This window comes from Triticum dicoccoides, chromosome 2B (genome assembly GCF_002162155.2).
Source record: "Triticum dicoccoides isolate Atlit2015 ecotype Zavitan chromosome 2B, WEW_v2.0, whole genome shotgun sequence".
NCBI lineage: Eukaryota > Viridiplantae > Streptophyta > Magnoliopsida > Poales > Poaceae > Triticum > Triticum dicoccoides.
Genome location: NC_041383.1, coordinates 82446517 through 82473754, shown reverse-complemented (window position 1 = coordinate 82473754; position 27238 = coordinate 82446517). Strand labels below are relative to the sequence as shown.

The 27238-nt window shown below is 46.4% G+C and overlaps 1 protein-coding gene across 1 annotated transcript; it reads right to left on the bottom strand.

Annotated features, from left to right (window-relative positions):
• Nucleotides 1-20359: 20359 nt before the first annotated feature.
• LOC119362259 lies at nucleotides 20360-26990 on the bottom strand. The gene is made up of 5 exons (XM_037627461.1): nucleotides 26751-26990; nucleotides 24363-24554; nucleotides 23311-23426; nucleotides 21193-22810; nucleotides 20360-21105 (listed from the first exon to the last, which is right to left on the bottom strand). Exons 1-5 carry the CDS (start codon nucleotides 26799-26801, stop codon nucleotides 20506-20508), a joined length of 2577 nt encoding a protein of 858 aa, XP_037483358.1. The 5' UTR covers nucleotides 26802-26990; the 3' UTR covers nucleotides 20360-20505.
• Between the last annotated feature and the right edge of the window lie 248 nt (nucleotides 26991-27238).

The window sequence follows — 27238 nt, the reverse complement described above, 5'->3', positions numbered from 1 at the left end:
GAAGATGTAGCTGGTGGGTCCCAGCAGTCAAGGGGGTGAATCGTTTTTTTGCCCGGATGCACTTCCTTGCGTGCGAAGGTGTAGCTGGTGGGTCCCAGAAGTCAGGGGGGACATGTTTTTTTCGCGAAATACGGTAGCCCGTCCGATGGGTCCCCGCTGTCAGGTGGAGGAATAATTATTTTGCGCGTAATAAGGAGGCACTTCCTTGCTGCGGCCGTGGACCCAGCTGTCAGCGTCTCCACGCACAGTACTCTTCCGATGGAAGTCGGTCGTTGACCACATTGACCACGCCGCGCCGAGAGCACCACGGCAGTGGACGACGGCGAGGCCTAGGAAGGGGACGACACGGAGGCAGGGAAGACTCGGCAGTTGTTTCCCACGCGGACGGGGGTACGACTGTATGAGGGTTTACTGGTTCGTCTGCCGTCGCAGGAGAATAACAGCAGGTGTGGGTGAGTAGAGGGATGGCTAGGCCAGCGATGGGAGTATGGTGGGGCAGTGAGGCCTGCACGGCAGCAGAGACGGCCGCAGGGAGGAGGGAGCAGGCAGTCCCGCCGGCGCTTGTTTGAGCGGCTGGAGCAGGAAGAGCAGAGATTGTAGAAGCATGACGGCCGTTGGATGGACATCCAACAGTCAGTGCTTGTGCGTCAACCTTTTTTTTAGCAAAGCCTCAAATCTATGAAAAACAACATACAACCCATCTGCAATTATTTCTAATAATTTACAGCCCATTTGATAATTCTTAAGGTTTTTTTGGAGCCCATATTCTTTTTGTTAGCATTATAGCCCATATTGTGGCTACGGTTAAAAAATTATACAAAATTTTGCATATTTCGGTGCGGTCTGAACTGTTTTTAATCCTGAAATTTCGACTCACATTCAAACCGATTTTAAAAATAAATGTATATCAATATAAAATCCAACAAATTCTCCACGCATAAAAATTAATGTAATTTAAAATCTTGAAATGAAAAAAAAGATATTTGAAACTAATTGCCGGTTTGATGTGTTTTAAAAACGTACAACCCATTTCTCATTACTGATGGGCCATTTTCTCGGCCAGCCGAATGAAAGCTCTCCTCGTCTTGAAAGATTTGCAGCCCAACAGGCCTGACAAAGCGACTTACTTGCCAAATCACAAAAAAACCGGGCTGTGGCCATGGACCCAGCTGTCAGCCTCTCCACGTACAGTACTCTTCCGATGGAAGTTGTTCCTTGACCATGTTAACCACACCGCGTGGAGAGCACCACGGCGGTGGACGACGACGAGGCCTAGGAAGGGGATGACGCGGAGCCGGGGAAGACGCGGCAGTGGAAGCACACGCGGAGAGGAGTACGAGGGTTCACTGGTTCGGCTGCGGTGTGAGGCTACCCTCGCCGCAGGGCCTGGCCAGCGGTGGGAATAGTAGGGGGCGGTGAGGCCTCTGCGGCAGCACAGCCGGCCATGGGAGGCAGGAGCATGCGGCACGACCGGCGCTGCTTTGGGCGGCTCGAGCAAGAAGACCAGAGGTTGAAGAAGCACTACGACCGTTGGATGGACATCGTACGGTCACTGGAGCTAGAATCGTTCATATTGACTAAGTTGACAAAGCCCTTCGTGCCCGTCAACTTAGTAGGCCCACAAGTCAGCCTCCCACCAAGGTGGGTCCCAGCTAGGCGGGGAATATTCCTTTTTTTGTGCGTAATAAGGAGGCACTTCCGGTGGGTCCGAGCTGACAGTGGGGGGAACATTTTTTTTGTGAAATACGGTGGCCCGTCCGATGGGTCCGTGATGTCAGGTGGAGGAATCATTATTTTGCGCGTAATAAGGAGGCATTTCCTTGCGTGAGGCCGTAGACCCAGCTGTCGGCCTCTCCACGTACAGTCCACTTCAGATGCATGTCGGTCGTTGACCACGTTGACCAGGCCGCGTCGAGAGCACCAAGGCGGTGGACAACAGCAAGGCCTAGGAAGGGAACGACACGGAGGCAGGGAAGACTCGGCAGTTGGTTCCCACGCGGAGGGGAGTACGACTGTACGAGGGTTTACTGGTTCGTCTGCCGTCGCCGGAGAATAACAACAGGTGTGGGTGAGTAGAGGGATGGCTAGGCCAGCGACGGGAGTACGGTGGGGCGGTGAGGCCTGTGCGGCAACACATCCGGCCGCGGGGAGGAGGGAGCAGGCAGTCCTGTCGGTGCTTGTTTAAGCGGCTAGAGCAGGAAGAGCAGAGATTGAAGAAGCACGACGGCCGTTCGATGGACATCCAACAGTCACTGCTTGTGCGTCAACCTTTTTTTAGGAAAGCCTCAAATCTGTGGAAAACAACATACATCCCATCTGCCATTATTTCTAATAATTTACAGCCCATTTGCTAATTCTTTTGGTTTTTTTGGAGCCCATATTCTTTTTGTTAGCATTACAGCCCATATTGTGGCCACGGTTAAAAAATTATACGAATTTTTGCATATTTCGGTGCGGTCCAAACTGTTTTTAATCCCGAAATTTCGACTCACATTCAAACTGATTTTAAAAATAAATGTATATCAATATAAAATCCAACAAATTCTCCACGCATAAAAAGTAATGTAATTTAAAATCTCGAAATGAAAAACAGATATTTGAAACTAATTGCCGGTTTGATGTGTTTTAAAAATGTACAGCCCATTTCTCATTACTGATAGGCCATTTTCTCGGCCAGCCGAATGAAGCTCTCCTCGTCTTGAAAGATTTGCAGCCCAACAGGCCTGACAAAGCGATTTACTTTGCAAATCACAAAAAAACTGGGCTATGGCCGTGGACCCAGCTGACAGCCGCTCCACGTACAGTACTCTTCCGATGGAAGTCGGTCGTTGACCACATTGACCACGCCGCACCGAGAGCTCCAAGGCGGTGGACGACGGCGAGGCCTAGGAAGGGGACGACGCGGAGCCGGGGAAGACGCGGCAGTGGATGCCCACGCAGAGAGGAGTATGAGGGTTCACTGGTTCGGCTGCAGCGTGAGGCTGCCGTCGCCGCAGAATAACAGGGGGTGTGGGTGAGTAGAGGGATACCCCGGGCCAACAGTGGGAGTAGTAGGGGGCGGTGAGGCCTCCGCGGCATCATAGCCGGCCACGAGAGGCAGGAGCACGCGGCACGACCGGCGCTGCTTTGGGCGGCTGGAGCAAGAAGACCAGAGGTTGAAGAAGCACTATGGCCGTTGGATGGACATCGTACGGTCACTGGAGCTAGAATCGTTCATATTGACTAAGTTGACAAAGCCCTCCGTCCTCGTCAACTTAGTAGGCCCACAAGTCAGCCACCCACTATGGTGGGTCCCAGCTAGCAGGGGGTATTCATTTTTTGGTGCGTAATAAGGAGGCACTTCCTTGCATGCGAAGATATAGCTGGTGGGCCCGACCTGTCAGCGGGGGGAACGTTTTTTTCGCGAAATACAGAAGTCATTCCCATGTACAGTGCACGTACAGTGCGTAATAAGGAGGAACTTTCCTTGCGTGCGACCATGGACCTCGTGGGTCCCAGCCGTCAGGCTCTCCACGTACAGTCCTCTTCCGATGACTCTCGTATGTTGACCACGCCGCGCCGAGCCCACCGAGGCGGTGGACGACGGCGAGGCCCCAGACTGGAATGACCCGGAGATGGGGAAGACGCGGCAGTGGAGTTGCAGAAGGACAGGAGTGGGAAACTTGACTGGTTCGGGTGCGGGGTGGGCCTACACTTGGCAGAGAATAACAGGAGGTGCGGAGTGGAGGGATGGCCTGGCCGTCGGCGGGGTAGCGTTTCGCTGAGGAGCGCAAAACAACGCCGCTGGACGCCGAAGGCTGGAGTAGGCGGTTTCGGCAGCGCTGGGGGAAGAAGACGAGAGATTGAAGAAGAATGCCGGCTGTTGGATGTAAATCCAACGCCTTCTTAGGCTTCGACCTACTGGCCCACATGTGAGCCAGTCCATTTGTTTTTTTAGTCCATTTGGTGGGCTGGGTGAAACAATGATGTAGCATCTATGCAGCCCGTTTAAATCCCATTTGCATTTTTCTTGAAATCCGTGGACTTGCTGGGCTGGGTAAAAATATCATGTTGGGCTAGACGGAGAAATGTTATAAAAACATAAACACATGATTGCACGTCAGTAAAATCTTTGCAAGCTTATGTACGCAATCACTAGGAGTTAACTTGCCAAGTTATATATAAACAATTATTCTTATTATTATTTTGTAAGAACTTTCAATTTACGAAATAAAATTTCATTTTAATTTGATGAGTTAATAGTACGTGGGGTATTATTATTTTTTAGGCTAGACGTGGGACAGTTGAGTTGGTTCTAGGGGAAAGTACTGGGAGAAAACTCAGTTTACATCGAAAAAGAAAGTGGGAGAAAATTCAGAGACCTGCTGGGTCCACCTGAGGAGGGGAATATGTTGGGAGGAAGGACATTCAAAGCACGGCAGCCGAGTGAACTGCTTTTTTCTTACGGACAAGTGAACTAGTTTACATACATAAGCAAATAGCCACTAAAAAAGCAATCAGGTTAATGCGTTCTTAAAAGAAATATTTTGGACAAAACAGATAATTACGATACATAGGCTAATGCATGAAACACTCAAATGATAAAGGTGCTTATAAACAGATAAAATACAACATCTAGACCTTCCTGGCATGCTTGATCATGACGATGTGGTTGTCCGTGTACTCGTCGGTTACGGGAAGCAGACACGCCCTCATGTCCAAGATCTGCCTGTACATGTCGTAGCATGCGTATGTGTCCTTGGCCGCGTAGCTTATGTAGGCTAGATTTAGAGGTACCTCCCACGTGTTCAAGTCGTCTTCTTTCATGTTGGCGTATCAGGGGTCGATGATGGTCTCAGCGAGGTCAACCACGGAGTCCTTCTCCTGCCCGTTGCTGATGATCTTTTATTGCTTCTGGATGTCGACAAGCTTGTTGCACCAGATGGCCGAATCGTCGCGTTCTTCCTTCTCTCCACCATAGCGAAGGTGCAGTCGGTGCTGCCGATGAAACGGGTGAATGCTCCAGAACCTGGTGCAGCCATATGACTGAGGCGAGGCAGAGCTTCACCGAGTCCGTATCGTTGGTGTACATCACATTCAACTTGGCGCAGCCATAGGAATGAACGGCGAACCCAAAGGGGAACTCCTTGCTGAAGTCCATATCCAGCAGGCTCACCCCACGGGTCACCATTGGAGTCTCTTCGAGTGAACGAGTGTGTAGGCGGCGGCAGTAGTTCGTTTTTCAGCTCTTGGGGAACTGGATTCAACAGTAAGCTGAGTGTGTACAGGCGACAAGTTACTACCCTCCCTCATCCGCTGCACGCCCGGCAGAAGATGCACCCTCGGCCACACATCGGTTCACGAGCGGGTCTGTATTGGTACTGTAATAACAGGAGTTAGTGGTCACTTTACTTAAATTTAATTAGCTTTAATAGAAATTTATACTTAAAATAAGCAATGCATTCGCTCGTTCTATTAGTGCCACAGGATCAACATGCACAACAATTAGAATTATTATTCTCAGGACGCACACAATCAACACATTTGTCGCACTTTCACAAAGATAATACTACCAAGTTTTAACTGTTTGTTATGATTGTCGTCCTCTGCATCATCATGCCGTGTTTCCCAGCTTGCAAAATTCAGAACCAACAAATAAGATCCAAATAATAAGTACAACAAAGATGCCTACACATCTCATTGATTCCCAGCTTGCAAGATTCAGAACCAATAAATAAGATTCAAATAATAAGTACAACAAAGATGCCTACACATCTCACTAATTACCAGCTTGCAAGATTCAAAACCAACCCATTAGAGCCTTTTGATAAAGTGAATATGGGGATTAAATCCATCTTGGCTAGCCATGTCATACAATCCAAGAACTTGGCGAATGCTCTTGACCGTCACAACATCTGTAGTTGAGTATTCCTGGTTGCATAGCATGTTTGCACAGCACAAACAAGGAGACAGGAGAGCATGATTTCGCTTTAATAGCGGCCTCCTTGTACTCAACCTCCAGCTGTACTTGGATGAGGTCTACCTGGACTTCCATGATTCAATTCATGCGCCTTTTGTTGCAGTTCACCTGAAAGGAAGCAAAGATTGCATCAATCAGCTAGCAAGAAGTACTTGCTCTTGTGAGGTGGCAGGTTCTTCTTTAGTAGTTGCACTAAAATTGAGGAACATTAAGGTTGGCTGTCCGTCTCATGTAAGGTGCAACTATAATTTCCTTATCCTTTTGTGTAGTTCCACTAAAATAAAGTGCCATTGTGGTGACAGTGATGGCTCCATCTTGCAAAGGCTAATAAAATGTTGCATGAGATTACTAGCAGAACTTGACGGAGATTTTGGAAACTCCAACCACCATTTTGTGCAGTTCCACCAAAATTGAGAGATGTTGCCCACGTGACCTTTTAGTTGAACTGCACAAGACACTCATTCCCCAAAAAAGTGTTTTGTGCAGTTCACAAAAGGTCACAATAGCAACAAGGTGAAATGGATATCCCTATCTGCACAAAAATATAGAAAGTAAACAGTTGCTGGTCAATAAGAATATAAGAAACATATACAAAATGAAAAGAAGCATCTTAATTATGTTCATGGCAATCACGCAAGGACAGTAGAAATTTTAAAACGTCAGCAATGCTTCATGTTACCAGAAGCATTACGATCAACAATGAGATTCCTCTAATATGGGATTACTTTAATGGTGGCTTTGCTTGTTTACCAGACACAGTAAATGAATAGCAGCTAAAGAGTTGGTTTAAGGGCATGGGACCATGGGGACACCAGGACACTCAGCAGCGTAAAGGAGCAACTTACTTATCATACTGGGGAAAACAGCAGGAGTGCCATTTGTAACACAGTTTAATTGCACTGGTTAGACATGTCCCTATGGTAACAGTGTGATCGCTTCATTTTACATGCGCCCTTACATTAACAACAGCAAAAGGTTGGTATAAGGACATGCGACAGTGGACGCATCAGCACAATGTACCTACAAGGAGGCATAAAGTGGTGATGCCGAGTTTGTTCATGCTATGTGAGGGCAGCAAACCTAATCCTGGAGACCTTGTACTATGTGAGGGCAGCAAATCTAATCCTGGTAACCTTTTACTATGTGAGGGCAGCAAATCTAATCCTGGAGACCTTTTACTATGTGAGGGCAGCAAATCTAATCCTGGAGACCTTTTACTATGTGAGGGCAGCAAATCTAATCCTGAGACCTTTTACTATGTGAGGGCAGCAAATCTAATCCTGAGACCTTTTACTATGTGAGGGCAGCAAATCTAATCCTGGAGACCTTTTACTATGTGATGGCAGAAAATTTAATCCTGGACATACTCTGTTGACTTGTCCACCAGCCGCCACTTTCTATCCTTTTTTTAGCCAATAATAGATCTGTTCCTTATCCAGTTTGTACTGCGTTTTCTCATTATTTCCCTTTTCAACCAAGTGACCGGTTGGGTATCTGGTCTCTACTACTTTGACCATATTATTTCCTCTTTGAATCAAGTCCTAGATTCATGCTACAACTTTCCCCCCTTTCTTCGTTGTTTGAACAAAGCCCTAGATTCGAATGCATGAAGTAGCTTTACCTCTAATAATACTAAAAATTTAGGTGGCTTTGGAAGAGCTGATGGGAGTAGAAAAAGATGCACATGCAGACACGTGGGGAGCTGGGGCAGTAGAGCAAGGCCGCTTTCGAAGAACTTATACCTGAGGGTCGCCGTGATGTCGGCGGCGGCAGGTCGGATCTGCGGACAATACGGCAGGGAGGAAGAAGGGTCGGAGGACCTCCTGAGCTGGTGCTGTGTCGGAGAGAACGGCACGGGCAGAGGATCGGGCCCCTCCGGTAGCTGTGGGTTTCCTCCCTCGGTGCCGATGACTGCGTGAATGATGCACCTTTTAGTCCTCTACACACACCAGCCGAAGGGATCCGGCCGGATCTGTGACCAGCGGTGAGCAGAGAGAAAATGTCGCTACCGCTGTCTTGTTTATATCTGGAGAGGATGAGAGAATAAAGAGAGCAACCCTAGTAAAGCAAGCGCTCAGGCCCCTGCGTCCATATATAGTGGAGTGATTATCTTTTTTAGAGCCCACAACAAGCGTTTCAATTTGTGTACGTGGCATTAAAGAAAAGAAACTCTCTATTTAAGGTGACTACTGTACGACTCCTACTTACTACTAGTAGAACTACATTATTGTTCACTTGTGCTCCCGGCCCCTCCATTCATTGAACAACCCCACGGGTGAATAAACATACAGTAAGTACTGTATTTATATAGAACGAACAAGCTCGAACTATTTTCTCCTAGTTAAAAGTTGAGGGCGGGGCTTTTCCCGGGCAGTACGCGCGACAGTTTTCGGGTAGGCGGTTTGACAAAGAGGCAAGGAGGGTGAGCGAGCGGGGCTGTGCGATTTGATGGCGCGTGCTGGAAAGACTTGTGATATGACCACTCACTATAGTCATGAATTACTGGCGCTCCGACCAGGGTGATGCCCCCCTTTCGTTCCGTGTTCTAATCTGGTGCATGACATGTCGACCCGGATGCTGGCTCTCCCACATGTCGGAGTAGTAAGAAGGAGCAAAGAATGATGCGGTATATACTAGTACTATACTAGTACTACTCAGGTTGGAGGAGTGCGAACCACGGCAGCCCAGTGAACCAGCAGTGCGAACCACTGTAGCCCAGTGAACTAGCAGTAGAAAACAATGTGGTGATATGGCCATAAAAAACAATGTGCTATGGTCCACACTGTAGCATGTACAGTAACACTCCTCTTTGTTTGGATCCCTGAGTTAGAGCTAGTTTGGGTTGAAATAGCCTCAAATTATCGAAACAAGAGGGGTTAGTTTGAGCTAGTTTGCTCTAACCCAGCTAAAAAAACTAGCCCGATGGAGAGGTTCTAATTGGGTTAGTTATCCTCGGGCCCACTAAAAGAGAACTAAAAAAATCTCCCCTGCTCGCACCAGATCGCTCCCCCCCTTTCGCACGACTCCTCTCTATTGCCCATAGGGCCGCTCGCCCTCTCTCTCCTCCGACCGCCCTACTCCGGCCGCCCTCCCTCCGGCCTTCGAAGGTCGCCCCGCTCCCCCTTCACTAGTCGTTTTTCTCCCTCTATCGTGCGCGGCGGCGGCACATCTACCAGGGAGGTCACGAGAGGGGTGAGTTTGTTCGTTCCTTCTCTGTCTCACGGCCATATCATTGATCTTGCTTGCTCTAGCGCTAAGTCTGATTTGGAAAAGTATATCCTGATCAAACTTGGTATAGATTTGTGGTGCACGCATGGAATTGTTTGATGCTGCTTGAGGACGTAATAAATCGTTCTAGAGGCCCAAAGATTCAGGTCACCTTTCTAGGTATTTCAATTTCAGGCTTGCATTATTTCTAGAGGCCCAAAGATTCAGTTCACCTTTCTAGGTATTTCAATTTCAGGCCTGCATTATTTCTAGAGGCCCAAAGATTCAGTTCACCTTTCTAGGTATTTTAGTTTCAGGCTTGCATTATTTCTAGAGGCCCAAAGATTCAGTTCACCTTTCTAGGTATTTCACTTTCAGGCTTGCATTATTTCTAGAGGCCCAAAGATTCAGTTCACCTTTCTAGGTATTTCAGTTTCAGGCTTGCATTATTTCTAGAGGCCCAAAGATTCAGTTCACCTTTCTAGGTATTTTAGTTACATGCTTGCATTATTTCTAGAGGCCCAAAGATTAAGTTCCTAGTGGGCGGCAAGAGGCCCTGCTACCCATGCCGGTGTCGACCTCAACTCGCAAGGGCCGGCGTCGGAGGGGTTCCCGGGCTTGGGCTCTACAGGGCCTTCCTCCAGAGCGACGATGGTGAGCTCCTCCCTCGGTGCATGAGGGGCTCCGTGCTCCCTCCCTATCGTGAATGAATTCCGTGATGAGTTAGCTCATTCTTTGTTTCATGAAGTGTTTTTTTATTTTGTGAAGCTTGATTGACGACTTGTATGTTTAAGTGGGATATCTCATTTGTATGGACAAAGTAAAAATTATCATGTTTTGCATGCTTGATTTGTATAGATGGTTCGTTTATGTCAATTGTGAGCAGGAGGAGGCCACAGAAGAGCCGGCCACACCAAGAGGGTGCTTGGATCCAAGGGTCTTATTTTAGTCTAACTAAAAATAGTCTCTTTAAGAGGCTAAAGTTCCAAGCACCCCTGACTAAAGAGGGGCTAAAACTAGTCTTGAGACTAATTCTTTTAGTAAGGGGTACCCCTACTAAAATGTGGATTAGTCCTCTCTCTCCTCATTTAACTCCTCTCCTTTAACACAGGCGAGTTCTGGATTGGAGGGTTTGGAGGATAATAAATGCTCATTAACTTGATTTTAGTCTCTTTAGTATTTGGATCCAAGCATGGGTGAGGCTAGCAAGTTTTAGTCCCACTACTTTTAGTCATGGAACTAAAACGTATCCAAGCACCCGCCAAATCCGACAGGAAATAGGGTCCAAAGTAGTCAAATGATTGAGATAGAGCATTTATTGTCAATCTAACCCTGCCATCCATACACCTCTTTGGTTTAGAGTTAGTTTAGGGTTAGAATCTAACTCTAACCTCTAACTGAGTTAGAGTTCTCCTCGTCTCGGTTCATCGCCATCATACTTTCCCCATTCCTGTGTTTTCAGTATCCTGTGAATCAAAGATGCCTTTTTTTTGCTGGAAAAATCAAAGAGGCCCTTAGACTAGTTTCGGTCTGGTCATTTTTTATAAACGTTTTATGTCCAAAATTTAATGAACGTGCTCCGGTTTCCACGAAAATAATCCGGTTTCATGTAGTAATTCATTCATTTATTTATTCTTCTGCGGGGGGTTTGCATCTAATTCGTGAGGTCTGAAATGTAAAGTACCCCGGCATATGCTCCGAGTCGTGCATGCACTACGACCCAGATGCTCTATGTCCCACATGTCGGTGAATGGGAGGACGTGGAAATAGCCTAGGAGTACATATAGGAGGATAAATGTGTGAAATAATATGTACTGTGAAGCGTAGCCGCGGTTCGAAAAGGAGATATAAAGTGATGAAAGCTTCTCCTAGTCTTGCCAGCCACCACGCTCATGGGCGAGGGAGGGATGCTCCTGCCTTTGTGTGTATGACAGGTGGGCCCGACAGGTGTGTGGACAACCTGTCATACAGCCAAAGGTAGGTGCAGTTAAGTCCGCGAGGGAGAGGATAATCAAACTTCTCGTTGATGTACGAGTTGACGTGACACATCAAAGCACTGCACTCGATATATTTCAATAATTTGCGTTTACCGATGCATTAATTACAATGCATGCATGCATCTCGTGACTCTCCTTTAGATACTTGCATGTGTTGATTTAATGCACCTTGAAGTAGTATAAAATATGTGACGGTAAAGCTTTGTAATACCCCGGCCCAAGTCGAGAGATGGTTGTGCACGAGGAGGGCGAGATCATGCAGACCGAACAGGACCCGACGATGGAGCTCTCTAAGGTCTCGATGGACCTCACCGTGCTCCACTGCCCCTTGTGCCTCCGCCCCTTGACGCCTCCAGTGTATGAGGTTCGAATACACCTCGTCCGTTCGGCTGATTGAGCAAGGTGCAGATTTCTTGATTGATGTGCTAATCGATTGATTTCTGCAGTGCAAGGGAGGGCACCTGGCCTGCATGGACTGCCACGTCGAGCGCCCCGAGAACCAGCGGCAGTGCCAGAAGTGCGAGCGCGGCGGTGGCTTCGACGTGCGGAACACGGCGGTGGACTCCGTCCTTTCATCGGTGAGGGTGGAGTGCCCGCACGAAGGCTGTGGGCTCTAGGTCACTTACTACAAGCTCGCCGATCACCAGAGCATGTGTACGCTCGCGCCCTGCAAATGCCCCATGCCCGTCTGCGGCTATGAAGGCCCGCCGCCGGCGCTCTACCACCACATCAGTACTGTGCATCCCATGCCCGTGCACATGATCCAGTATGGCAAGGTGCTCCAGCTGCAAGTGCCACTGTCGGAGCCACGGCTCTTGCTGTTCGCGGAGGAGGACTGCCGTGCATTTTTCTTGGTCGGCGGCATGCTCGACATCGGCGCGCCTATCGCCGTGTCGATCGTCTGCATCAGAGCGGGGGCGTCCCCACTGCCGCACTACGTGGCCAAGCTATGGGCGAACGGCCCGCCGGGGGAGCCCAAAGGCACAACCGACGCCGTCAAGGTGGAAATGGAGGTGACAAGCAGCAAGGATCCCAGGGACGTAGACGTGCAGGAGCTAACCTTCTTGACAGTTCCGCCCAAGCTGCTGGCCGGGGCTAAGCTTGTGTCCCTCCACATTCAGATTGACAAGCTCACGTCCTAAATGTTTCTACAGCGCCTTCTGTTTATCTTAGTAATATGCTAATGTAGGGATTACCTTGGTCTACTTTAGCTTAAGAAATGTTGGGTTTTGGTGGCAATGCAGCAATTACTTCGACATCAGATCAGTAATTTCCAATAGTCGAACGGATATTTTGTGTTTGTTGGATATAAAGTTCCTTTGGATAAGAAGTACTACTTGTCATCAAAATGGATAAAAGGAGATGTATGTAGACGTATTTTAGTTCTAGATACTGTTGGGGAACGTTGCAGAAAATTAAAATTTTTCCTACGGTTTCACCAAGATCCATCTATGAGTTCATCTAGCAACGAGTCATGGGAGAGTGATTGCATCTCCATACCACTTGTAGATCGCGTGCGGAAGCGTTCAATGGAACGGGGTTGATGGAGTCGTACTCGCCGTGATTCAGATCACCGATGACCTAGTGCCGAACGGACAACACCTCCACGTTCAACACACGTACGGAGCGGATGACGTCTCCTCCTTATTGATCCAGCAAGGGGGAAGGAGAGGTTGATGATGATCCAGCAGCACGACGGCGTGGTGGTGGATGCAGCAGAACTCCGGCAGGGCTTCGCTAAGCAACTACGGGAGGAGGAGGAGGTGTTTCAGGGAGGAGGGGGGCGCCAGGGCTTATTGGTGCGGCCACCCCTCCCTCCCCTCCCTTTATATAGGTGCAAGAGAGGGGGGAGGGCGCAGCCTTGCCCCTTCCTCCAAGGAAGGGGTGCGGCCAAGAGGGGGGAGGAGTCCATCCTCCCCAAGGCACCTCGGAGGTGCCTTCCCCCTTTAGGACTCTCCCCTCCCCAAGTCTCCTTGGCGCATGGGCCTCTTGGGGCTGGTGCCCTTGGCCCATATAGGCCAAGGCGCACCCCCTACAGCCCATGTGGCCCCCCGGGGCAGGTGGACCTCCCCGGTGGACCCCCGGACCCCTTTCGACACTCCCGGTACAATACCGATAATGCCCGAAACTTTTCCGGCGACCAAAATAAGACTTCCCATATATAAATCTTTACCTCTGGACCATTCCGGAACTCCTCGTGACGTCCGGGATCTCATCCGGGACTCCGAGCAACTTTCGGTTTGCTGCATACTCATATTCATACAACCCTAGCGTCACCGAACCTTAAGTGTGTAGACCCTACGGGTTCGGGAGACATGCAGACATGACCGAGACGGCTCTCCGGTCAATAACCAACAGCGGGATCTGGATACCCATGTTGGCTCCCACATGTTCCTCGATGATATCATCGGATGAACCACGATGTCGAGGATTCAAGCAACCCCGTATACTATTCCCTTTGTCAGTCAGTATGTTACTTGCTCGAGACTCGATCGTCGGTATCCCAATACCTCGTTCAGTCTTGTTACCGGCAAGTCACTTTACTCGTACCGTAATGCATGATCCCGTGACCAGACACTTGGTCACTTTGAGCTCATTATGATGATGCACTATCGAGTGGGCCCAGTGATACCTCTCCGTCATACGGAGTGACAAATCCCAGTCTCGATCCTTGTCAACCCAACAGACACTTTCGGAGATACCTGTAGTGCACCTTTATAGTCACCAAGTTACGTTGTGACGTTTGGTACACCCAAAGCACTCCTACGGTATCCGGGAGTTACACGATCTCATGGTCTAAGGAAGAGATACTTGACATTGGAAAAGCTCTAGCAAAAACGAACTACACGATCTTGTGCTATGCTTAGAATTGGGTCTTGTCCATCACATCATTCTCCTAATGATGTGATCCCGTTGTCAACGACATCTAATGTCCATAGTCAGGAAACCATGACTATCTGTTAACCAACGAGCTAGTCAACTAGAGGCTTACTAGGGATGTATTGAGGTCTATGTATTCACAAGTGTATTACGATTTCCAGATAATACAATTATAGCATGAATAAAAGACAATTATCATGAACAAGGAAATATAATAATAATCCTTTTATTATTGCCTCTAGGGCATATTTCCAACAGTCTCCCACTTGCACTAGAGTCAATAATCTAGTTACATTGTGATGAATCGAACACCCATAGAGTTCTGGTGTTGATCATGTTTTGCTCGCGGAAGAGGTTTAGTCAACGGATCTGCGACATTCAGATCCGTATGTACTTTGCAAATATCTATGTCTCCATCTTGAACATTTTCACGGATGGAGTTGAAACGACGCTTGATGTGCCTGGTCTTCTTGTGAAACCTGGGCTCCTTGGCAAGGGCAATAGCTCCAGTGTTGTCACAGAAGAGTTTGATCGGCCCCGACGCATTGGGTATGACTCCTAGGTCGGTGATGAACTCCTTCATCCATATTGCTTCATGCGCTGCCTCCGAGGCTGCCATGTACTCCGCTTCACATGTAGATCCCGCCACGACGCTCTACTTGCAGCTGCACCAGCTTACTGCTCCACCATTCAACATAAATATGTATCCAGTTTGTGAGTTAGAGTCATCCAGATCTGTGTCGAAGCTAGCGTCGACGTAACCCTTTACGACGAGCTCTTCGTCACCTCCATAAACGAGAAACATGTCCTTTGTCCTTTTCAGGTACTTTAGGATATTCTTGACCACTGTCCAGTGTTCCTTGACGGGATTACTTTGGTACCTTCCTACCAAACTTACGGCAAGGTTTACATCAGGTCTGGTACACAGCATGTCATACATAATAGATCCTATGGCTGAGGCATAGGGGATGACGCTCATCTCTTCTTTATCTTTTGCCGTGGTCGGGCATTGAGGCAAGCTCAATCTCACACCTTGCAATACAGGCAAGAACCCTTTCTTGGACTGATCCATTTTGAACTTCTTCTAAATCTTATCAAGGTATGTGCTTTGTGAAAGACCTATGAGGCGTCTCGATCTATCCCTATAGATCTTGATGCCTAATATGTAAGCAGCTTCTCCAAGGTCCTTCATTGAAAAACACTTATTCAAGTAGGCCTTAATGCTGTCCAAGAATTCTATATCATTTCCCATCAAAAGTATGTCATCTACATATAATATGAGAAATGCTACAGAGCTCCCACTCACTTTCTTGTAAACGCAGGCTTCTCCATAAGTCTGCATAAACCCAAACGCTTTGATCATCTCATCAAAGCGAATGTTCCAACTCTGAGATGCTTGCACCAGCCCATAAATGGATCACTGGAGCTTGCATACTTTGTTAGCATTCTTAGGATCGACAAAACCTTCTGGCTGCATCATATACAACTCTTCCTTAAGATAACCGTTAAGGAATGCCGTTTTGACGTCCATCTGCCATATCTCATAATCATAGTATGCGGCAATTGCTAACATGATTCGGACGGACTTAAGTTTCGCTACGGGAGAGAAAGTCTCATCGTAGTCAATTCCTTGAACTTGCCGATAACCCTTAGCGACAAGTCGAGCTTTATAGATGGTGACATTACCATCCGCGTCCGTCTTCTTCTTAAAGATCCATTTGTTTTCTATCGCTCGCCGATCATCAGGCAAGTCAATCAAAGTCCATACTTTGTTTTCATACATGGATTCTATCTCGGATTGCATGGCTTCAAGCCATTTGTTGGAATCTGGGCCCGCCATCGCTTCTTCATAGTCCGAAGGTTCACCATTGTCTAACAACATGATTTCCAAGACAGGATTGCCATACCACTCTGGTGTGGAACGTGTCCTGGTGGACCTACGAAGTTCAGTAGCAACTTGATCCGAAGTACCTTGATCATCATCATTAATTTCCTCTCCAGTCGGTGCAGGCACCACAAGAACATTTTCCTGAGCTGCACTACTTTCCGGTTCAAGAGGTAGTACTTCATCGAGTTCTACTTTCCTCCCACTTACTCCTTTCGAGAGAAACTCCTTTTCCAGAAAGGATCTGTTCTTGGCAACAAAGATCTTGCCCTTGGATCTTAAGTAGAAGGTATACCCAATGGTTTCCTTAGGGTATCCTATGAAGACGCATTTTTCCGACTTGGGTTCGAGCTTTTCAGGTTGAAGTTTCTTAACATAAGCATCGCATCCCCAAACTTTTAGAAACGACAGCTTAGGTTTCTTCCCAAACCATAATTCATACGGTGTCGTCTCAACGGATTTAGACGGTGCCCTATTTAAAGTGAATGTAGCTGTCTCTAGAGCGTATCCCCAAAATGATAGCGGTAAATCAGTAAGAGACATCATGGATCGCACCATATCCAATAGAGTGCGATTACGACGTTCGGACACACCGTTACGCTGAGCTGTTCCAGGCGGCGTGAGTTGTGAAACGATTCCACATTTTCTTAAGTGTGTACCAAATTCGTGACTTAAATATTCTCCTCCACGATCCGATCGTAAGAATTTTATCTTTCGGTCACGTTGATTCTCTACTTCATTCTGAAATTCCTTGAACTTTTCAAAGGTCTCAGACTTGTGTTTCATCAAGTAGACATACCCAGGAGTTACTACGAGTACTGGTAAGGTACACATCAATTACATGTATATCAAATATATTTTTAGTGTTGCCGGCGTTCTTATCCGCTAAGTATTTGGGGCAGTTCCGCTTCTAGTGACCCTTCCCCTTGCAATAAAAGCACTCAGTTTCAGGCTTGGGTCCATTCTTTGACTTCTTCCCGGCAACTGGCTTATCGGGTGCGGCAACATCTTTGCCGTCCTTCTTGAAGTTCTTCTTACCCTTGCCCTTCTTGAACTTAGTGGTCTTATTGACCATCAACACTTGATGTTCTTTCTTGATTTCAACCTCTGCTGACTTCAGCATTGAGAATACTTCAGGAATGGTCTTCACCATCCCCTGCATATTATAGTTCATCACAAAGCTCTTGTAGCTTGGTGGGATGTAAAAATTACTACCGCGTAGGGCGCGGATGTAAAAAATTACGTCCGCTCCTACTTCCGCTCGGGTAGCTGGGCACGCCCAGAGGCCACGGTACTACCGCGCACCGGGCGCGATACTACCGCGTAGGGCGCGGATGTAAAAAATTTACATCCGCTCCTACTTCCGCTCGGGCAGCTGGGCACGCCCAGAGGCCACGATACTATCGTGCCCGTGGAGTGGTACTACCGCAATAGCTTGCGGTACTACCGCGGCGCTCACCGGTACTACCGTGAGCCTCTGCGATACTACTGCTCCTTTGAGCAGTACTACCGCAAGCCACAACACAGCAAACACTAGGAATCCTTCATTTCGCAAAGACACGGACAAACGGTGGATACTCCACAGAGGCAAGGAAAGGAGGTGTAAAAAGGAACAGACGTGAACGTGATGATTCCACCCAAACCTTTCCAAAGCGGACCCCCTCTTAATAGTACGGCTTTCCTACGACTCAAATCCACCGAAAAGAAACCTAGAGAAACGTCGTCTTTAATAGGCTTCGAGGAGCACCAAATCGTCTTGTGCCTAGACATGATATCTCTGAAATGCTCAAAACACACGATTAGTCCACAAATATATTGTCATCAATCACGAAAACTATTAAGGGGTAAATATGCCCTTACAGCATGGCGACGGGAAGAAGTCCTCACAACTACACGGCGCCGGAAATATTCTTATTCTTATTCTTATTATTATTATTATTATTATTATTATTATTATTATTATTATTAGGCACAGGGCCTGGCTCTCCACCATCCTAGAGCAACCGCCCCGTTCCACCAATTATGCGCCCCGCATTTATAGCCGGCGCATCGCTCCAGCAACCGCCCAACCTTGCCAATCCAGCGCACTGCCTAACCTGCTCAGCATACTACTTCCATGACCGCCTCTCTCCACCAACCCCACGTTTCGCGTATGACGCGCGTCATGGGGGAACGCGTGGTAAAGAAGGGAGTGATGACAGACGTGGCAGTTACCTTTAGCCACGCATGATTATGGGCCTGTCCAGGCTATGCCCTGCAGCAACCCGTGTGCGTGCTTGCTCCCGATTTTTGCATTAGTGGTGGGCACCCGCCCGACGGCTAGATTTGCCAAAGGATGGCTAAGGATAAACACAAGTCCAGATTAATGAAGAAGCAAAGAATATCTCGAGATACAAATATCGTCACGACAAAATTTTACATCAATCTTTGTCGCATGTTTGTACATCGTTTGGGCCTAGCCCAACCACACCCAGCAGCGCGGCCAGTCCGGGGGCTCCTGTCGGTGTATGAAACATGGGTGTTCAAACACCCTGACTTATGCACAAACAGATAGTAGATCCCTTGCCAACCCAAGAACCTGCCAAAGACTGCCAAGGCCAAGGTTGAATTATGAGGAAAACCTTCACGACTAAGAGAAGCTGCTCTTTGGGAGATCAAGGATCACATCAAGAAGACCAAGCATCAAGACATAACACTAGAAGAAGCCCTTGTCGGCAAAGCCGAGCCGGCAAGGAGAAGACCCAGCAAGCTCCGTGGCCGGCAAGCCCTCGCTTGCCACCAGCGCTCCACCTCACCAAGCAGCTAGTCACTAATCGGTGAGGTGTCGAGCTCGCGGGTAGTTACGTGAGGCTTGGCGGACACGTGTCAGCTCGTTGGAGGGATTTTTACCTTTATTGACACTCGTCCCAGTGGTGTGTCAAGCTAATAGAAGTTAGCTAGGCAAGTACTGCAGCAGCCTTGTCGGGGCTCCTCCCCCTCGCGACACCTTGCGGTCCATTTAATGCTTTTTGTCCTAACTAGCAGGGTTAGGTATGATAGCATTGTTGCTATCTAATCATCATGTAATGATTGTTTTGCCACTGTGGTTACCCCTTAAACTATAAAAGGAGGGCCAAGGCAACCGCTACAAGGGTTCGAACCTGATTGAACTCCACGTACACATGCACGCGTAGCTGCCTTCTCCTTGCTCCTTGCCGGGGGGAAAGCGCTCCTTGCACTTGTGCGTCCACATTTCCAAATACACCAAAGTAGGGGTAGGGTTTTACACCTCAAAGGTGGCCCGAACCTGGGTAAAGATACCTTGCTCTTTGCATTTATTGCAACCAGAAAGGGGCTAGATGGCCCCATAGATGGTCATTCCACACCGACAAAGGCATTGTTGGCAGGTTTTCCGAAAACGAACAAAACATTGTTGGCAGGTTCCCGAAAATGAACAGAACATGAAATGTTACCATAAGAGAGATTATTAGTATCTTTTCTAATCTCAATCGTCAATATTTATGGTGAATACAAAATCAACAGATATAAAAGGGTAACATATGAAGAACTATGAAAACCTCCTTTCTTTAATACTCCCTCCGTTTCTAAATATTTGTCTTTCTAAACATTTCAAATGGACAACCACATACGACTGTATGTAGACATATTTTAGGGTGTAGATTCATTTATTTTGCTCTGTATGTATTCCCTAAAATATGTCTACAGACGGTTAACAGTGTCTCTTCTTTTTCAGCCTTGTCTTATATTGAGTTATGCCTGGTGTCTGTTCTGTAACTACGTACTGGCTACCCACGGGTGCGCACCATAGTTTGCATTAGGAATTTAGGATCACCAAGCATCCCAAAAGTATGCAGTCTAACTCAGTAAAATAATTAGCAAGTACGTACTCTCTAACTCCAGTAAAATAATTAGCAAGTACTTTCTCCGTAAAGAATATATAAGAGCATAGAGATAACTAGGGTAGTGACCCAAACGCTCTTATATTATTTTTACGAAGGGAGTACGTGGGAGTGGAGGGCAGATCGGAGAGAGCAGCGGCTGGGTGCAGCCGCATGAAGAAATATATAAGAGCATATAGATAACTAGAGTAGTGATCCAAAACGCTCTTATATTATTTTTACGGAGGGAGTACGTGGGAGTGGAGGGCAGATTGAAGAGAGCAGCGGCTGGGTGCAGCCATATGAAGAAATATATAAGAGCATATAGATAACTAGAGTAGTGATCCAAACGCTCTTATATTATTTTTACGGAGGCAGTACGTTGGAGTGGAGGCAGATCGGAGAGAGCAGCGGCTGGGTGCAGCCGCATGCAGAGTAGCACTGGGGCGCGCGCGTTTTAAACAGCAGCGGTCCAACGTTGTAGGCTTCCAAGGTGGCGGATCTTAGCGAGTAATCAGCCGGCTTAAAACAACTGTTTTCCATATGCCAAATATTACTGCAGACACGGCGGTTCTTTAGTACTATTATTTCATCCGCACATGGTCACCAGATCCATTACAATGGGCTAATTAAACTACTACAAGTACAGGCCAGAAAATAATAATCAGTGAGTAATTCCAAATTTCCTATAACTAAGCTCTAGAGAAAAGAACTTGCCTCAATGCATATAGCAGCATACAGACCCGTCTCCACAGTCCATCCAGCCCATGCAACATTCTTGTCGAGCACCAGATACTGATCTACAAACACTTTCAAAGTCGCTAGTTTCAAAGTCCCCAAGACATGTACACGAGATCCTATAGGCAGTGCAAGAACATGCCGAGTCAAGGGAAGTTCAAATACTGTGCCACTCTGTCTAACGAAATGAACAGCATCATCCTCGACTTGATTTTTGAAAATAGTGAAGCCAAATGGATAATTTTCAACAGATAATATAAGCATGCCCTCCACTTTAGTAAAACTGCCATCTTGGTGGGAACAAAGTAAAAATCGGATTGAAGAGCGAACCGCATTGCTGAAAGTCACTGATGTGATGTTAACAAGGCCACCTCTGATAGAAATTAAATTGCCCCTGGGTTTGTCAAGGAAATCATCATTCAAATATAATACTCGACCAGGTATTACAGGGTGGTGGTGTTCAGGCTCGAAAGATGATTCAACCGGAACATCAATTTGAATGATCCAGTACCCATCATGAGCAGTCATGGGACGGCTAGGGCCTTTGAGAACAAGAGATTCCTGCATTCATATTATAAAAAACATCAGCAGTAAATTCACCAGTCACTAAAAGAAAAGGATGAATTAATTTATGAATAAATATCATACCATGAAAGCATAAGGTTTTCTTCCTATATCCTCTGATAACCAAATGGAGCGTCTTTTAATAAACTGGTCCTTTTCTCCTTCCTTGGACTCGTAGATTAAAGTACCACCGCGATTATCATAAAGTATGATAGTCTTTATTAAGCACAAATTTGTGTGGATAGAAAAAAATTCTAAGAGAGTCTGGCCTGTAGGAAAATATGGTTGTGAGGGGATAGAATTCTTGATGAAGTTAACCATATCTTCCTCAGGCGAATTCTTGATGAAGTTAACCAGCATCGGATCCAAACCACGTACATGTGAAGACATCGAAAAATCAGGTACTAATGACAAGACCTGACCCAAACCACTTGCATATGCAGATCCTAGAGAATCAGGTAGCAATGGCACCATCAAAGGTTCCACGCTTCTTCTGCTGATGATCAAAGATTCCACCCCTCTTTTTGTGATGACAAAAGGTTCCATGCTTCTTTTGTTGATCAAAGGCTGAACCCAGTTCTTGCCAACTATCAATCCTCCCATGAAAGCCATTGCTATTTTGCTGATCTCACTGGTCCCTGGCCTGCTATCATTATAATTTTCCTTCTGTTTTCCACCATCACGGTCACCCTCCAGGTTGTCATCATAACTATCAAGTGGTCCAGATCCAGGTGTGTTTGTTTCTTTGTCCTTACCATGTCCAGACAGTCCAGAACTAGATCCAGATGTCTTTTGCTCTTTGTCATTACCACGAGATGGTCCAGAATCTTCCTCTGATCCTTTGCCATCTTCACCATTCTTAATAATTCCAGGACCCTTCGCGTTGCACAGCAGATTAAGCACCTTAATTGCTTCACATCTAAATCGCAGCAAGATTTTAGCCACTATGTTCTCCTCAAACTTGGCATCAATGGCACCGTTGCAGGCCTTATTTAACATTACCTTCCAATGCATCATATACTCATACAAGAGTTTTGTCAAGCTTGAACAACTCTCTTTCCAGTTTCCATTGACGGATACAAATAGATTAACGATGCATGAAACTTCAGCTAAAACCACTACATTCCAAGCTAATGCCTCTTGCACTTCTTGAATGAGTCGTCGTTTTTCAGCCTCACTCACATCATGTTTTGACAGAATACTGTGGTCATAGTTTGACAGCACTTCGATGCCATGTGAAAATTCCTCCATATTTAGAATTATGTCCAACAACCTCTTTTCACATTCACCTTCTGGAATCAGTCGAGGTCTTTCGTCGTTCAGTATGCTTGGGTAGTCTGTGCTACAGCCAAATGCAACAGAACTTTTGATTATTCGCAGACAATCTTCCTTCACAAGCTCAAAGATTTCACCCTTTTTGTTACTGAAAGCACAAAGGTAGAAGTGATCGCTCCTAATGTAAATCTCGGCTCGAGCATTATCTTTCTTCATTTTAATCAACATCCATCTGGGTTGCTGTTTATTAGGTGTCTGATATTCCAATAGGTGACATGATTCTTCTCCATGTCGAAATGTAAAATTTTGGTCATTGTTACACAGCCGATCACTGAAGTAGCTGATAAAATTACTTAGAGAACCTTCTTGGCTTGGGTTCGAAAAAGCCATCTCAATCAGATCAAGTTTAAAATCTCCCAACGCAAGGCTGTTCACAACAAGAAAGGTTTAGACAGAGTTCTCTTTCAAACTGAAACTGGTCTAAATGGTCTAATACACTAAACAGTAAGGATGGCAATGCAAAACACAAATGCATAGAAATGATTGTTTAGATAAAGCATCTTAGTTATAGATAGCAAATGGAAAATAAACACATTTTTTATTTGGCAGATGTGACTAGTGCATCACTCCATCAAGGCATGGAGAAAAATATGGGTATAGGTGCTAATCAACGATTCTGATTATATATTTTATGCTAATTATATGCATATACAAGATCTAATGAACGAAGAAGTCCTAGGTTTCCAGAGAAAAACGAGCTCATCTATGACTACTGTGATTGAGATCTGAATTGGAGAAAAAGGACATGCTAATCGATGAGAAAAAAAAAAGATCCCTTTGTACTGTTATGTAATGTAAGGAGTAATGAAAACTTGCAAAGAAACTACTAGAAATGTTGAATTCGTCAAGGATGTGTCCCAGAATTACCTCACAGGCCACTGTTGTAAATCAGAATATTTTAGGACAGGATTTTCATATGATGGAACTGAGTTCTGCTTCTTCAGCTTGTTCACAAGCCAGTCTTTTGCTTGCAAAGCTGCGATCTGTATGAGAAATAAAAAATTAGGGCACCTCCACATACATAAACATGAAAACTGACAAATACGTCTAGACGTTGAACCATATGCACTTAGTAATAACGATTCCAGTAGTGGATAGACAAGGAAATAGTTAAAAACTAAGCACAGCACATAGTTGTATGTATGTGTAATAGGAAGGGACAAATCACACTGCAATGGAATAAAACAAACACAGATTAGCTATATTTCAGTCAGCTGACTTTTCAGTTTTGGGTCAGTCGATTTTGAGTGAAGGAAGGAGAAGGAATGGCCTCGCCGGAGAGAAGGGGCTCGCCGTCATCACCCCATTATTTATCTTAGGGTTCAGGGTGGGGGCGGCGGTGGTGTGGCTTCGCCGGAGATGAAAACTAGATGGGGGCAGGGCTAGAGGGAAGGCCAGGGACGGTGGCAAGCATGGCGGTGGGCAGAGGATAAGGGGAGGGCAGGGCGGCGAGGCTGGCGCGGAGCGCAGCCAGCCGCGGGCGGCGGCAGCAGACGGCCTGGCCGGTGGTAGCAGGCGGCGTGCCGGAGGAAGAAGAAACACCCGATCTGTTTTATTGAGAAAAACTGTTGGGAGGAGGAAGACACAATCTGGGCATTCGTTTTCTATCCAACGCTTCAGATTCATCCAGGCCAAATCGACCGACACAATCCTAGCCATTCCCAAAGAAACATCTATAACGGTATTGCGAACAAATCCATAATTATACTTCAAAAAACTTGCATCAACCATTCTTTCCTCATTGGCAAATATGACAGTTTCGTCCAGCTGAAAGATATTTTCTAGCAACAATTGCAGCATCTCCACCAAACTCTCTCAGGTACCAATTTCCGTGCATTAATGGTTTTGATAACCCACATAAGAATCATCAACATTTTAATCCATTTGCAATCTATGACACCCACATAAGAATCTCGTACCTTCTGCAGATCTTGGTCCAATTTCATTACGTATTCCCTTGGTTCACTATCAGGAGGAAGAATCAGCTTCTCTACTATTCTCAGAACACTATTCCAATCTTCAGAATTCGCAGCAGACTCCAATTTTTCACGCATGCCATCGAACTTTTTTCTCATAGCTTCACCAGGGTCATCTCTGTCAGCAATTGTCGCCTACAGCAAAAAACATAAGATACTATCAGTCAAACACAAAAGCTCTTCAAAAGCAAGCAATGAGACTAATGAGATAATGCAACAATATGGTTACAAGCATAAATTTTAATTCATCCTAAACAGAAAATAGCATTACCAATTACCAAGAATACAAAGTTCACCAACTTTCGACCAAAATCCTAGTACTAATTACGGATCACGTCTTACAAAAATTTCTTTCACTGGTTTATTTCTTTTTCCAGCATAAATAAGATGTTCAGTATTGGCCAAGCTTTGTGAAGAAAAAGATAAAGCTTATGTTACTCCCCGCCTACCAAGCCAAAGCTTCACCCGTACAACCAACCGTTTGGTTCCAACATCTTCAATCTAATTAGCTAGGGAGTATCAAATAGAGCACCGATTCCCCTGTTTTGACATGAAACATAAAATATAGAGCCTGCATTATCCCACCAACTTTTTGGTGGAATAATCATGTACTCCCTCTGTAAACTAATATAAGAGCGTTTATCACTACTTTAGTAGTCTAAATGCTCTTATATTAGTTTATGGAGGGAGTACATAGTAGACACATAAACAACAGGATAAACATTTTTTTGCCCCAACGCATCCAGTTATATGTACATCTGTTCTAAGTTTTCCCTAAACACTCTGGATTTCTATCTTTGCATAACTAGGAATCAGCAGTTAGCTATTCAAGGGCTATGTGAGTGATCCACTACATGCTTGTGTAATAGACACTATATACAGGTAGAGACTACTTGATTCATGATATTTTTATGGATTGTCATACAATAACAACAAATCAATAAACCATCCAAGTACATGAGTACATCAGAACAGGGGCAGAGCTTAGTTGGGGCCGACCTGGGCCGTGGCCAGCCCAAGATTTTGGTCAGCATTTTAATACCTATGCTTATAGCCCACTCCACTAAGGCGGTGTCTCTATTCGAGTTACCCCGCAATGAGATGCAGCTGCTTCACGGTCGACCCAAAGCCTCAAAGGGCCAGTAGCCAGCAGGTAGTCATGGTTCTTGTAAAAACCCTGATGGGGCGAACATGCTGCTCCACCCACCAAGAGATGCAGCTGCTTGTGCACTTCTAGGTTCAGCGAGCAGCCGCGTCCCGTGGCATTTCATGCAGATCTCACATCACACAACCGTCTGCCATTTTCTACGCGAAACCAGCAGTTATCTGCTGTGATCACCAGCCACATGTCCACACCTCAACAGCCACCTGTTGGAATTTTGATCTCAGGTCATAACTGACCGAGAGAAAAAGGGAAGCTCTTTTTCCCCACGTTCGTGCCATGATCGGAGGCACCAAATCCAGCTGTTGGTTTCAGTCCCTTATCCCTTTAGCGCCACCTATATAATGAGCAGGATGAACCCTTTCGAAAAAACACACACGTACGTATCATACAACTTGCTAACAACCGATCCTAAAACGAAGGTGCTCAAGGTGATCAGAAGACCGACTACCACCGCCGGTCACCGCAAGGTCAGTGCCGACGGCAACCTGTGCGTCTTCTACAGCAGCGCTCCTGCTGCTTGCTACGAGTTCATGTTCCTGCACTTCTTCCCCGGCCATCTCCATGTTGCTGGAGATCACAAGGTGCAGCCATAGGCTGAGGGGTGCATCGAGCAGGCACATGGCTTCCCTCAAAAGCCTTAAGAAATCACCAACCCTTTTCTGTTAATCTGTTTTAGGTGGTATAATGCTCGGCTCAAGATCCTATTCATGTCATGTCTAACTTTTATGTCTATTGTGTAACATTGGTATCATGAGCATGTTTATGCCTAGAGATCCCTAATAATGTTTAATGGCGCTCTGTTTAAGTTGATTATTATGATTAAGTCCTCATGAGTGCTTCTTAAGGTTAATGTTTTAAGATTATGGATAATTACCCACTGTTAAAGTTCAACTGTCAGGATTAGGGGTTATAGTAGTTTCGGTTAAGGTATAATTTGCTATGGGTTGGTACTAATTGCATGATTATAATGTTTAATTTGGTTAGAATAATTAAGTCAAGCTTCCGCATCAAGTTGATGACTCAATTAGCACGTTACTACTCAGTACCCAGGATTAGCAATTAGAAGGAGGTGATTTGGAAACCAAAGAAAATCCCCAAATGCAAAACTCTTGAAATCTAATCCCTAAAATTTGGAGCACAAAAAGGAGAAGAGGTGAAGGGCTCACCTTGATGACGCCGCGTCGAGATCCCTCACAGCCGCCGCCGTGCGTCGGCATCGTCACCGCGAAGCTGCCGTTTCTGGATGACACGCGGGAAGAAGGTAACCGGCGAAACACTTACGGATGTGCACGTGTGACGGACCTCCGCACCTCCCACGTCGCCGTCAGCGCCACAAGATCCGCCGCCGGCGCTCACGTCACTGAAATCGCCGCACCGGATGAATCGGGGAGGAAAGGGGAACGAGCTAGGTTTTCGGCCAACTGCGCTTTTATTTCCGACGAGAGGACCCTCCAATTCAATCGGACGGCCGAGAGCGACTCAGAGCGCCAGGCGAGTTGCGGCAGCTTCACGGGCCAAATTCTGGCCATGGGCTGCTGCCCAGGTCACAGCCCGCTGGATATGTTTTTTCTTCTAAACGTTTTTTGCTGCTTGCTTATAAACTCTAAAACGGGCTGCCGTAGGTCTTCTCCACCGAAATTATTCATTCGAGGCC

Coding starts and splice junctions, on each gene's coding strand:
- LOC119362259 (XM_037627461.1), bottom strand. CDS start 26,801: ATGCCGACGCACGGCGGCGGCTGTGAGGGATCTCGACGCGGCGTCATC. Junction 24,555..26,750: donor CTCGACGCGGCGTCATCAAG/GTGAGCCCTTCA, acceptor TTTTTGCTGTAG/GCGACAATTGCTGACAGAGA. Junction 22,811..23,310: donor TTACAACAGTGGCCTGTGAG/GTAATTCTGGGA, acceptor TGTTGTGAACAG/CCTTGCGTTGGGAGATTTTA.